This window comes from Protopterus annectens, chromosome 2.part2 (genome assembly GCF_019279795.1).
Source record: "Protopterus annectens isolate FY-2018-M chromosome 2.part2, PAN1.0, whole genome shotgun sequence".
In the NCBI taxonomy this organism is placed as follows: domain Eukaryota; kingdom Metazoa; phylum Chordata; order Ceratodontiformes; family Protopteridae; genus Protopterus; species Protopterus annectens.
Window position 1 is genome coordinate 840,574,359 of NC_056730.1, and position 12,497 is coordinate 840,586,855.

At 32.7% G+C, this 12,497-nt stretch overlaps 1 protein-coding gene across 1 annotated transcript in view; it reads left to right on the forward strand.

Moving 5' to 3' along the window:
• ADGRV1 (adhesion G protein-coupled receptor V1) overlaps nt 1–12,497 on the forward strand; it is a 3,979,741-nt gene that overhangs the window by 2,335,020 nt on the left and 1,632,224 nt on the right. The window contains exon 82 of the mRNA XM_044064182.1: nt 1,677–1,837. Coding sequence (XP_043920117.1) covers nt 1,677–1,837 — 161 coding nt within the window. The remainder of the gene's footprint in view (nt 1–1,676; nt 1,838–12,497) is intronic.

Here is a 12,497-nt window from a genome sequence, read left to right on the forward strand (position 1 = left end):
AATGCTTTGCCACATATTCAGCAACTGAAAAATCATTTAAACGAGTTTAAGTACCTTCGAATAACTGCTGACATGTTTGCAAGTCGACTCCTCTATATTCCTTCACTTTTAAATGTGTGCCTCATGGTTTGCAAGTTGCTTCACTTCAGATACCATTCTGACACCATGTCGCATGTCTTGTGTATCAAATGAGACACTGAGGCACTGTGATGGGTTCAAGTTGTTTACTGCACATAAACACATCAGGAGCTGTAACTGGAACATCTATTTAAGCTAATTGACTGACTCATTACTTCAAAGACATTCACATGTGCATCTCCATTCATGCCTGCATTCACTCTGGCTGACTATACAAAATGGCACTGATCATGCACATGCTCAGTAACTTATATGCATGCGCTATCCAGCTATAGTGGCTGACTAGGTACAGTATACACAATGATCTACACCAAGTAGAATGAGAGCTGAAGTTTCAGTCATATTAGTGAGAAGGATGTCTGCATGTCCTCCTAATGTTCATGTGGGTTTCCTCTGGGTGCTCCAGTTTCCTACCACATTCCAAAGACATGCAGTATATGGATTGTACACACTAAATTTGCCATAAATGTGAGTGCACTTGTGAGTATGTGGCATGGAAGAACTACTGCAGCAGGGCTAGCTACCCAACGGTGCATACCTTGGCTCTAGATGATTGTCACTGTTGATGTGACACCCCAAACCCATGTAAAAATAGGGGTCGCAGAGGGATGGTTTTCTATAGTGCAACTGTGTTGTATGAGTTCCTGAGAATATGTCTGTGACTCGACAACTGTTTAACCAGGTGTCGATCCATCAAAGTGAAACATCTGTAGCAGCATTCATTGATAGTGTTTTTTTTTTCTCCACTGTTGTGTGACCTTTAAGTGGGGGGGGGTTCAGCCTATAAGTGGGGTGTAAGGTTCCACCCCTCTGCAGAAATAGGAGTGCATAGGTTAGTACTAGGCTACCTGCACTTTCAGGCCATTTTAAGCCTAGCCAGTTACCCTATGTGAGAATCAAACCCTGCACTTTGTGTCTGTAAGGTAAACACCTTAACCATTAGGCCAATCTCCAAATATCTTACCTTTAAGGTTCATGAAAAGTTGTTTCAGCCTCTGTGTTAATGGTTCATTTTTCAATTAAAGACTTCTCAATCTATCGACATACATCCAAGTTCTGTAATGCAATTAACAATAGAAAGTACTGGAACATTTGAAATAAGATGTTCTTAGCCACTCTATTCTGAGAGTTGTTATGTTGTCGTAGGCTTGCTTTAGATGTGAGAAAATGTTGGTAATTTTCAGTGAGACATATTGATGGAAATTAAGATTGGGATTGTGACATTTATAAGTGCTCTATATAAGCATACATTGTTCATAACGGAAAACATACCCTGTACAACTGCACATTTGTTTTTATTTACTGGCATCTTTATATGAATGTAGCATGCAATAATTTCAAGCTGCTTATTTCACAAATTATGCAAGTATTTTAAAATTTAGGTATTTTTTCAATTACAGCTGAGGGATGTTTTTTTTTTAACTTCTGCTAGATAGCTCAACTGTATATATTGTTAATATCATTTTAATTAATAGTGATATAGGCATGTGCACTTTCAGTGGAAGAGTTTTTAATATTATATGCTTTTATTTGTGAAGGTGGATAACAAATAATCAGTACTGTCGACTATTAGAAGATACAGCTAACTATGTGGAGTGCGCCTGTTCCCATATGTCAGTGTATGCTGTATATGCTGAGACAGATAACTTATCTACATACAATGAAGCCTTTTTTTCTGCTGGATTCATCTGTATATCAGGTATGTACTTCTTAAACATTGATTTTCCCTTCCTTTCCATGTAGTCCTGCCTGTCCTTGATATTTATTGTTATAATATTTATTTTAATAAAATATTCAAAATAAACAGTGGGTTAAACAAAATTGCAATTATGCTGATTTAAAGTGAGAGTGAATCAAAAAAATAAACTAAAAAATATAAATAATTTCAGGATATTCCACAGTTCTTGCTAATATGATAGAAAGTTAAATAATTAGAAATACAGTCCTTATTTCATACTTTTACTGTTGTAAAAACATGGCAGATATCCTCTTCAAATAAGCCAGGATCTGAAAATATACTACTACTGCAGTCATCAGGCACAGTTTAACCAGTTTAATACGGTATCAAAGGAAAGCCATTACAACTTAATATCTATTACTTTGTAATGTGTGTGTGTGTGTGTGTGTGTGTGTGTGTGTGTGTGTGTGTGTGTGTATAAATATATATATATATATATATATATATATATATATATATATGTGTGTGTGTGTGTGTGTGTGTGTGTGTGTGTGTTTGAATTGTTCCTCTGCACTATTTCTGGACTTGTCTATTGTATGTATTGTTTAAAATATATATATATATATATATATATATATATATATATATATATATATATATATATATATATATCATAACATTTTATAATAATATATATTTTTAGTTAATTCATTAATTCAGTGGTTCATTAACGGTTATTGTATGAGTATTTTGAAAATGTTGGGTAGGCTTAACTTTTGAGGTTCCAAGTCTAAGTTATAAGTACTTATCATTTTGGAATCATTCAGTCCTGCAGCATCTCAGGATATTTGCATATGCTATTTATTTATTTATTTAGTTTAAAGTGCATTGTTCTGATTATTTCTATTTTTAATGCATTTTTAATGTGTTTTTAAATGTTGATTTTAAAATGGAGTATCGTAATTCTATCATGGTGAATGTAAACCATCATAAATAATCACAGTTTATTTATAATACACATTTTCATAACATGGTTAATACCAATGTTGAATGCAATTAGTTAATTAAGATTAAGCAGTTGTATATGGTAATCTGTATCACATGATACATTATTGGTTTTAAAATGGTTATTGGTTGCTGGTTGGTGTTTTTGTTCTTAAATCTGATGAAGGAAACGTATTGTCGCTTCCGAAAACGCTAATAAAATTGTGTTAAGTTAAATATACATTATCGCAAAGTGTTTTAAGTTACTCGTGGCTCCATCCTTTCGTGCTTGGTGTTTTAATAGTTTGTGAAAGTCTTTTCTGTTCGTGGTATTGTATAAGAAAGCTAATATAACACAGTATGCTGAAAACATGTTGTTGCCAGGGTGTAAGAATCTACTATCATATTTGTAACCTGTAAAATTATCGCCAGATAATGGACATTGAAAGGGAAAGTGCACATGCCTATATTACTATTAATTAAATCTACAGAAACAAGCATAATGTGGTCTATTGTTGTACCTAGTTTTACTATTTGCAATACTAGAGCTCTTTGCACCATTCATATGACCTTCATGAGAACATGCTATCAAGGACTTCAGCTTATGTCCAAGAAAGAATAAAAATAACATCAGTCTTGCCAAGGTCACAAACATTACAGTGAATGCTTTACAGATACAAATACTGAAAATACTGTTCTTGGCCTGTTTATACCATTCTGTTCAGACCATAACATTATGAGCAACATATGCAGTGTAGGTTACACAGGAGTTAACAATAGTCCCTGAATGTAGTAACATACTTTAATGAGACCTTGTGTGCTACAAGGTTCTCTTCCCTGCTATGCATACTTGGTGTTACTGAATGGTTAGCAAGAAAATCAACATTTAAAAGTTAGGCATCATATGAACCATGGACTGAAGAGAGTAAGGAACATAAGTGAGAAGAGTAGAAGATAACAAATAGCATTCATAGTAAAAAGACAAGATTCTATTGCTGCATACATTTCCTTTCTGGGTGTAGGCAACAAAAAAGAAGCAAACTGCAAGTGGGGGAAGCCAATAAGGAGTTACAAGACAAATGCCAAAAACACTTTTCAGTGAAGAATTTTCAGAAAAGTGAAAACTTGTGAGATTAATTATTTCCCTGCCTAGTAACCTCATTTTTCTAAGTGGCTCTGTTGTTAAGTAGCAAAAGAGTTAGGTGAAAAATCATCCACACATGGATTACGAAGGGTAGGTGTGGCCTCTCTGGATAAATGCTTTTGCATATATAAAGCTGGTTTTAATCAACTCCAGAGTCAACTATCAGCTTTGTAGGAGAGTTTTTTTTGGTATGTTTGCTTTGCTATTTCCCCTGTAACCATCGTTTTTATCTAGGCGATGTACTTTGCTGACGTAAAGATAACAATAATAATGATAGCAGCAAGGATTTTCCAAGATGGTTGCCGGCTAGACTGCTCCCTATTCACTGAGCTCCTCACAGCTTTGACATTACCGGCTTCTTTTAACAACTTTAAAGCGTAATTTCTCCACAGTTTTTTTTATAGAAAGTATCTCTGACAAAATTCCTTCATTCTGAACTTATTTATTTTCAAAAAAGTTTAACTTTTTTTAATAATGTACCTCAGACAAATTTTGGACTTCAACTGTCTCCTGCCACGTGCACTCCAGAAGCTCTACCCTGTGTCAAGCATCCTGTTTTCACACCTCTATCCTGGGCATGGCTGGCAACTCTGATACCATGGATACACAGACAACCAAGGCCAAATTCTCTTCTATGCTTTCTCCAGAGAAGGACACTGGCTCTAAGAGATTAAGAACCACTAAACAAACTACTGAGAACATTAAAGTAAGTGCCAAAGATAAAAGTGACTCTAACTTTCATTTGGAAGACTTAAAGATGGCATTACAACCCATTCAGAGTGCCATACAGAGTTTTTCTGTTCAATTCACTGATTTTGGTAAAACCTTAAAACAGATAAATGAAAGAATGGACATTCTTGAAAATAAATATTTAGCTTTGGAAATGAGAGCAGATACTGTAGACTTAGATCTAAAATCTAAAGATACCATTATTACAGAAGTACAAGCCAAATTACTGGACTTAGAGGCAAGAAGTCATAGAAATAATATAATAATTAGAGGTTTACCAGAATCTTATGAAAATCAAAACTTACTATCAGTGACTAAACAAATATTTGAGGCATTACTTAACTGTGAGACAACTTCAAAATCCTTAATTGTAGAAAGAGCACACAGAGCCCTGCGTGCCCGTCAAGATTCAGCTCCACCTCAGATTATCTACACAAAGCTACTAAACTTTCAAGATACCCAAAGTATTCTGGTAGCAGCCAAAAGTAAAAAACATATTATCTGGAATTCACATAAGCTGACCTTTTCACAGGATTTACCTCCTCAAATAAAACTGAATAGACAAAAGCTATCACCATACTGTGCAGACCTGATAAAAAGGGAAATCAAGTTCCATATGAGTTACCCAAACACTCTATCTTTCAACTACAATGACAGGAGACATATAATTACAAATCCACAAGAAGCAAAAGACATCTTCCTAAAATTATTCAAGAACCTTCCTGATACAGCTGCACAAAAGTAACTCATCTAACTGTTGTAAGTACATTTACTGTTAGATATGTAAACCACCATATCATAATATGTATTGTTTAATTACAATGACCATATGACAACTTTTCACAAAATGAAAATTCAGTACAGACTTATTATAAGAAAGTCATATGCTTGAAAATAACTAGATTAGTCATATACTCTAGTGTCTGTAATACTTATATATACTGCTTACACAGTATTTGAGAATCATCAAAGCCTAAATATTTAAGGAACCATTGCTTTCAATATTAAACTGTCACTTGTCATAAATGGAAGCTGCATTATCCAGACTTTAGTACTGATATTATGCCACTAACCTTGCTGAAGCCTCTTGATTTGTGTCTGGAATACGATGGACAGTGTTTTCCATCATATGTGGTTCTGCATTAGCGTCGTGGTATGGGGAAAACAAAGATTCATTCATCATGGCAGTGGCAAGCTGTTTAGAATCAGTATCCTGTTGCTGTAGCTGTCTGGCTTGGAAGCGATCGCAGATCTGGATGTATTGAATCCTTTACACGCTTCTGACTGTTTAGTGTGTGGCTTCCTGGTTTTTTGAGGCCTCGCTTTATGTAAAAGGTGGATTCCCATCGTCGGAGACTCTTTTCTGGCTGTCATGTTACTGTTCATTCACGTAAGCGTGTTTTTCCCCGCGTAAGTTGAATCGGATGCTTTACGCGCTTTGAGAGGCTTGTTCCATGTTCGAGAGGATTTCTGTGTATGCGCTGAGGTTTCGCTGCCTCTGAGACTATTTTTTCAAAAAAGACATTGTTAAACCTTATGTTATAAGGTTTTTACCTACTGTTTTGTTCCCTAAGTACACCAAACACTTCAAGCCTTTAGGATAACTGTACTTTTATAGATTACAGCTTCGTGCATATCTAAATGAATTCAGAGTTAAATCTAAGTAAATATCCTTCCACAGTGGGCTTAAGCTGGCAAATTATTTTACAGAGGGATGTGGGTTAGGCTCTGTTTTTCATTACTTTATTTATGATTAAAATGTCATTTTATATACAGAAACATCAAACATCATAAGATTTTACTAGATTGGGTAGTGCTTAACATATGTGTTAGGGGATTCCTTGAGCCCTTGACATACATTACACTATACACATTACCTAACTCAGAGTGAAACCATATCTATGATAGCTTATTAAACAATATTTTACTTATTTTTTTATTGTATGTAATGTCAGATGGGAGACTTGAAATTGCATACTAGTTGGTTGATTGATATTAGTTGTGATGGTGATCCCACTTTCAAAAGAAATTATATTCACTTATGTTCTACAAATTAGTTTAGTCAATAATTACTTTATTAGTCAGAGATCTATTGATTATATGGTTTATTGATACAAAAGTATTATATCTTAAATAAATAAATTAATACTTTTTATTCTAGATACTTTTAAATTATAGGGTTTGAGATATTCTCTTTAGTTAATACATTTACTTACATGTTTACTTTGCTCTAGATGTATTAAAATTCTACTATGATATTTATGTTTCACACGCACCTATTAATGCAAATATATATTATAGTGTTAGATTAACAATATTTTCTTTATTTGACATAATTTTAATTAACTTTATAGGAGTTTGTGAATACACATGTGAATGGGGTTAAGTATGTCGGGCATCTTGTTGTTAGATTATTGTGTAAATATGTTTAGTTGTGTTAACTTTACTATAGTCCTTCTCAGGACTTTACTCAAATTTTCTTTAGTTACATGGGATTTATTGGTGACCAAGTATACACATCATACATATAGCTATCTATATCTTCCTTCTTTAGATAAGTTTAGGTGGGTAGGCACTGGGGTAGGGAAGTGGGAAGATTCTGAGACTAAAGTTAATTTTATTTTAAATCATACCTTTATGCATAATAATTGTTGTACTAGGACTAATTATTGTTTTTCTTTTTCTTCTTCCTTTTTTCACTTTTTTTCATACACAAACAATTTATTCTCCTGCATTTCATTTAATAGACCTTTGATAATCATATGAATAATTTACTAATAATTGATTCCTGGAATGTAAGAGGGATTAAGAACAAAGCTAAGAAATCTTTACTATTCCATTTAATGTATAAATCACATGAAAATATATGTTTTCTGCAAGAAACACATTTTCCTAGGGATGACTGGTACAAAGAAAAAAGTAAAAAATGGATCAAAAAAATAATAGCTTCTGGTGACACTTCTAACACCAGAGGGGTGGCTATCATAATTAAACAAAAATTTCAGGGGATTATTATCAAAGAAAAACATGACAATGAGGGCAGATGGTGCTACTTTACCTCCACCATACAAAATTTAGATAAACCACTTTTGGTGCTAAATATTTATGGTCCTTGTAGCCATCAACATTTTTTTATTCTACAGATATATAATATTCTCTCGTCTTATAAAGATCATTATGTTATAGTAGGTGGAGACTGGAATACTGTAATTAACCCAGATATTGACCGCACTAGCTGTTCCTTTTCTTATAATCAACAAGCTTCCCTTGCGCTAGAAGACCTAATATTAGACTATAATCTTATAGACCCTCTACAACTTACTAAATACTCAAATAAAAAAGATATATATACATATTACTCAAAATACTATCATTCATGGTCAAGGTTAGATTTCTTTCTTATATCTACTTTTCTATCACATTTGGTATTAGACTTTTATATTGAGCCTAGATTTCTCTCTGATCACTCTAGAATCTTACTAAAATTAAATATGGACTTTAATTATAGACATACATTCAAACAAAATAATTGGACTTTGAATAATAATTTGCTCTCTAATAAAGATATTGGTAAAACTTGTATAGAAATAATTCTGGAAATGGAAAATAATCTAGACTCAACGGATATTCCCTATGATATACAGTGGGCTGCTTGCAAGGCTAGGTTGAGGGGAATGTTCATTGGTAAGGCTTCATACCTTAAAAAACAATTTAATAATAAAGAAAGATTACTAAAACTAAAGATTCAATCTCTTGAAACTCAATATAGATTAAACTCGTACCCTTCATATTATAAGCAAATTATACAATCTCAAAAAGAACTTCTTTTATTACATCAAAATAACCTCTCAATAACAGAGCAAAGATTATTAGCTACTTACTCTGAATGGGCTCAAGTACCTTCCAAAACTCTAGCAAGAATAATTAAAAAAAACTTTGATAGGTCTAAAATATCGCCTATACAATACAAAAATCAAGTATATAACACTGACAAGGAAATTTTACAACTTTTTACACTATTATATACTGATTTATATTCCAAAAACTCTAAACCTATTGTTAATTGTCATATAAATAGTTTCCTAAGTTCTATAATGTTCCCTATGCTGAATGAAAAACAACAAAACAATTTGTCAGCCCCTCTAAGTCTCCTTGAAATCTCGGATTCCATTGACAAACTTAAACTTGGTAAGTCCCCGGGCCCAGACGGATTCACACCAGAATTTTTTAAATCCTTTAAGTCAGTAATTGCTCCCTTCTTGTTCAAGGTTTATAATTACATTACAATAAATTACATAGCTGATCTCCACTGGAACACCTCAAAAACTATACTAATTTTAAAGAATAATAAAGACAAAACTGACCCCAATAATTACAGACCCATCTCACTAATTAATTTAGACATTAAAATTTTATCTTCTATTTTGGCTAATAGACTAAAGAAAGTTTTAACATCAATAACCTCCCCATACCAATCAGGTTTTACATCTCATAGACATGCATGGGACAACACTCTGACTATGGAATCCATTATACACTTCACGGAAAATGATAATAACCCATTATATGCATTGATTCTTGATGCATCAAAAGCATTTGATAGAGTGAGTTGGGACTTCCTTTTTCAAACTGTGACCTGTTTTAAAATTCCTATATCATTTATAAATTTAATCAAAACTTTATATAAAGAATCCTTTACCAAACTGTATATTAATGGATCTACATCACTACCTATAAAGATTACTAATGGTACAAGACAGGGCTGTCCTTTATCTCCTTTTCTCTTTAATTTGTATTTAGAACCATTACTTTTATACATAACACAAAATACATTCCATAGGATTCCTAGGATCTTGAACACTAATTTACCCTTCTCAGCTGTTGCGGATGATTTAGTAATATACTTTCAAACACCTATCACAGACCTAAACAAACTGGTCAACTCTATTGAGAAATTTTCACTTGCGTCGGATTATCACATTAATTCCCAAAAGACTCATATTCTCCCTTTAAATTATTTGGCACATAAACCATACCTATTTCCTGGATCTTCTTTTAACATTACTTATGGAGTTAAATATCTGGGTATTCATGTGGATCAAAATAACCTATCTACATTTCAAAATAACTTGAATAAAATATGGACATCAATAATGCTTGATATGCGTAGATGGCAACTACTTAACCTACCACTTTTATCCAAAGCTGCAGTGATTAAAATGAATATTCTCCCTAAATTTCTCTATCAATTCAATTCCTCAGATCAAATCATTCCTAAATCTTTCTTTGATAGAGTTAATAAAGAACTACCTAAATTTTTGTGGTTTCCTAAAACAGTTAGGATTTCTTATGTTAAATTATCTACCTCTAAAGACAGGGGTGGTTTGGGTCTGCCAAATTTGTATCTCTATTATTTAATTGTTCGGCCAACAAACTTCTTTCCATTTCTAAACTGAACAATATTAACTACAATCAATCTCCAATTTGGGTTAAGCTATGGCATCAATATATCATATCCAAAACATTAACCCTGCTGCCATTCCAGTCATCTCTATAGATATCATAAACACATTCAAAATCTCGAATTTCCTAAAATAAAAGATCAAAGCATTTCAGGAGCTACTGAAACTTGTCAAGCTTGATAATAGTCTTTATTTACTTCAACCACTTCACCTGAATCCCAATCTTAAATTAGATAATATGCCATTTAATCTTACAAATTACCCTCTTATCAAAAATATGAATGTTTGGGATCTTTTGAAATATAATGATTTGTCCCTGACTAATCTGCGGAATATACTGAAAGTCAATTGTAAATATACTATAATTCTACGTCAATTAAGGGATGTAATTATGGCTAAATATGCTCTTAATAAGCCAAAAGAACAAGATCTTAATAATTTAGATACAATAATTAAAACATTATCACTTCCTGAGAAAATGCTATCAAAATCATATAACTTATTAAACAAATTCATACAAGACTCATTATGTCTTTTTTCCAACTTCTGGGATAAACATAATTCTCAATTAACTTTGAGAAACAAAAACTCTTGGCCATTAGAAACACTTTGGAACACTCACCTTTTAAGAAATTGTTCTATACCCAATTAATGATGAATAATAATGCATATCATACCCCTTCCAAACTTAATAAATTTGATGCTAGTAAGTCTCCCTCTTGTCCCTGTTGCTCATTTCCAAAAGCTGACCTTCTGCATATTTTTTGGTATTGCCACTATTCACATAAACTTTGGACTTCTTTGAAGGTAAGGTTACAGAAAATGGGTTATCACAAATCCACCTTATCCTGGGAAACAGCAATTCTTCATATACCCTCGATACATCTTTCTAAATTAGACACACATGTATTTATATTTATTTTCTCTCTCATAAAACTTTACATTACCAAAAACTGGCTTGATCGCACTAAATTGAATTGGAATGCCTTTAGAACAATGGCTTACTCGTACATTTCTGCACAAAAATCTATGTTGAAGAGTCCCAAAAAAATGGCTTTAAATAACAAAACTATAGAGAAGGTCCTCTATATTATTAATTTTGATTAATAGTTTTTACTTTTTTGTCTTAGTACATTAATAGGATTTATTTACCTTCATACTTCATTTTCTCATATGAGTAAAATATCATTTAATCATTTGCACCTTGGTCACCATTTGTACATATTGTATATACTGTTGTTTTCTTTAATTTTCACATTCATGAGTTGAAATACGCTTGTATATGTTGTGTAACTTCAAATAACTCCTAAATGACTATATTTACAATGTTTTGATGTTTGTTGTTATGTTATATTTTATAATTCAATAAAAAGATTTTTGAGAAAAAAAAATAATGATAGCAGCAACATAGCATATGGCTGCTGAAAAACTTCTCTTTGCAAAAAAAAATCACTCAGACAATTACATGTAATGGAGAAAAGAGGGGAAGATGAGATGTGCAACTACAAATAAAAAAAAAAAAAAAAAAAAAAAAAGTCGAAGGATACTGTTTGTTTTGTGTTAACTGACAGTGAAAAGGCAAGTAGCAGAGACAGGCAAGGAGTAGGAATGGTGATGTGAATAATCTGAGTATTAAATCAGAAGAATAGTCTCCTGTCCCACTATAAGAACATCAGTAGGAAGGTCACAGTGGTTGCAGTTCTACTTTTGCAATAACTAATAATATTGCGAAATCTGTGCTATACAAGCACTATAAAAATAATGGATTTCATGTAATTTGGCGTTACTGACCAGATCACTTACTCATTTGATCATTCCTTTTTTCTGGCCATAATGTGTGCTGCTACTACATTATTTTTTTCACCAGTCCATCTTTTAACTTTCCTTCTTCTAATTATAGATGTATTGAAAACATAGACAGGGATTACCTTACTGATTAGAAATCAAACAGCAGTTACTGGTACATTATAGAATTATAAGGAAAAGATTCTAAGTCAAGCTGATTACTTAACTCTATGTGAAATTCTTGGTAGTTTTGAACCACAGGCAGAACACTTACTTATATTTAAACAAAGTCAGGATCTTTCTTCCAACAGCATCATTGTTATGCTATCTGACAGAGACATTATTATCATCAATTGCATTTGTTTATTTGTTTGTTTGCTTGTTTATTGATCTAGCACAAATGTGTCTTCCTTTGAATAATTAAGCATGTCTCGATTGTGAAATTTGGATGGCACAATGCAAGCATTATAGCACAGTAGTTGCAATGGCATGGCACAGTTCTTATCTAAGTAGTCATCATAAATCTTTTCCTTTCAGCACCTGTCATTGAATGTTCATTAATTAGGCATGGTCTCTG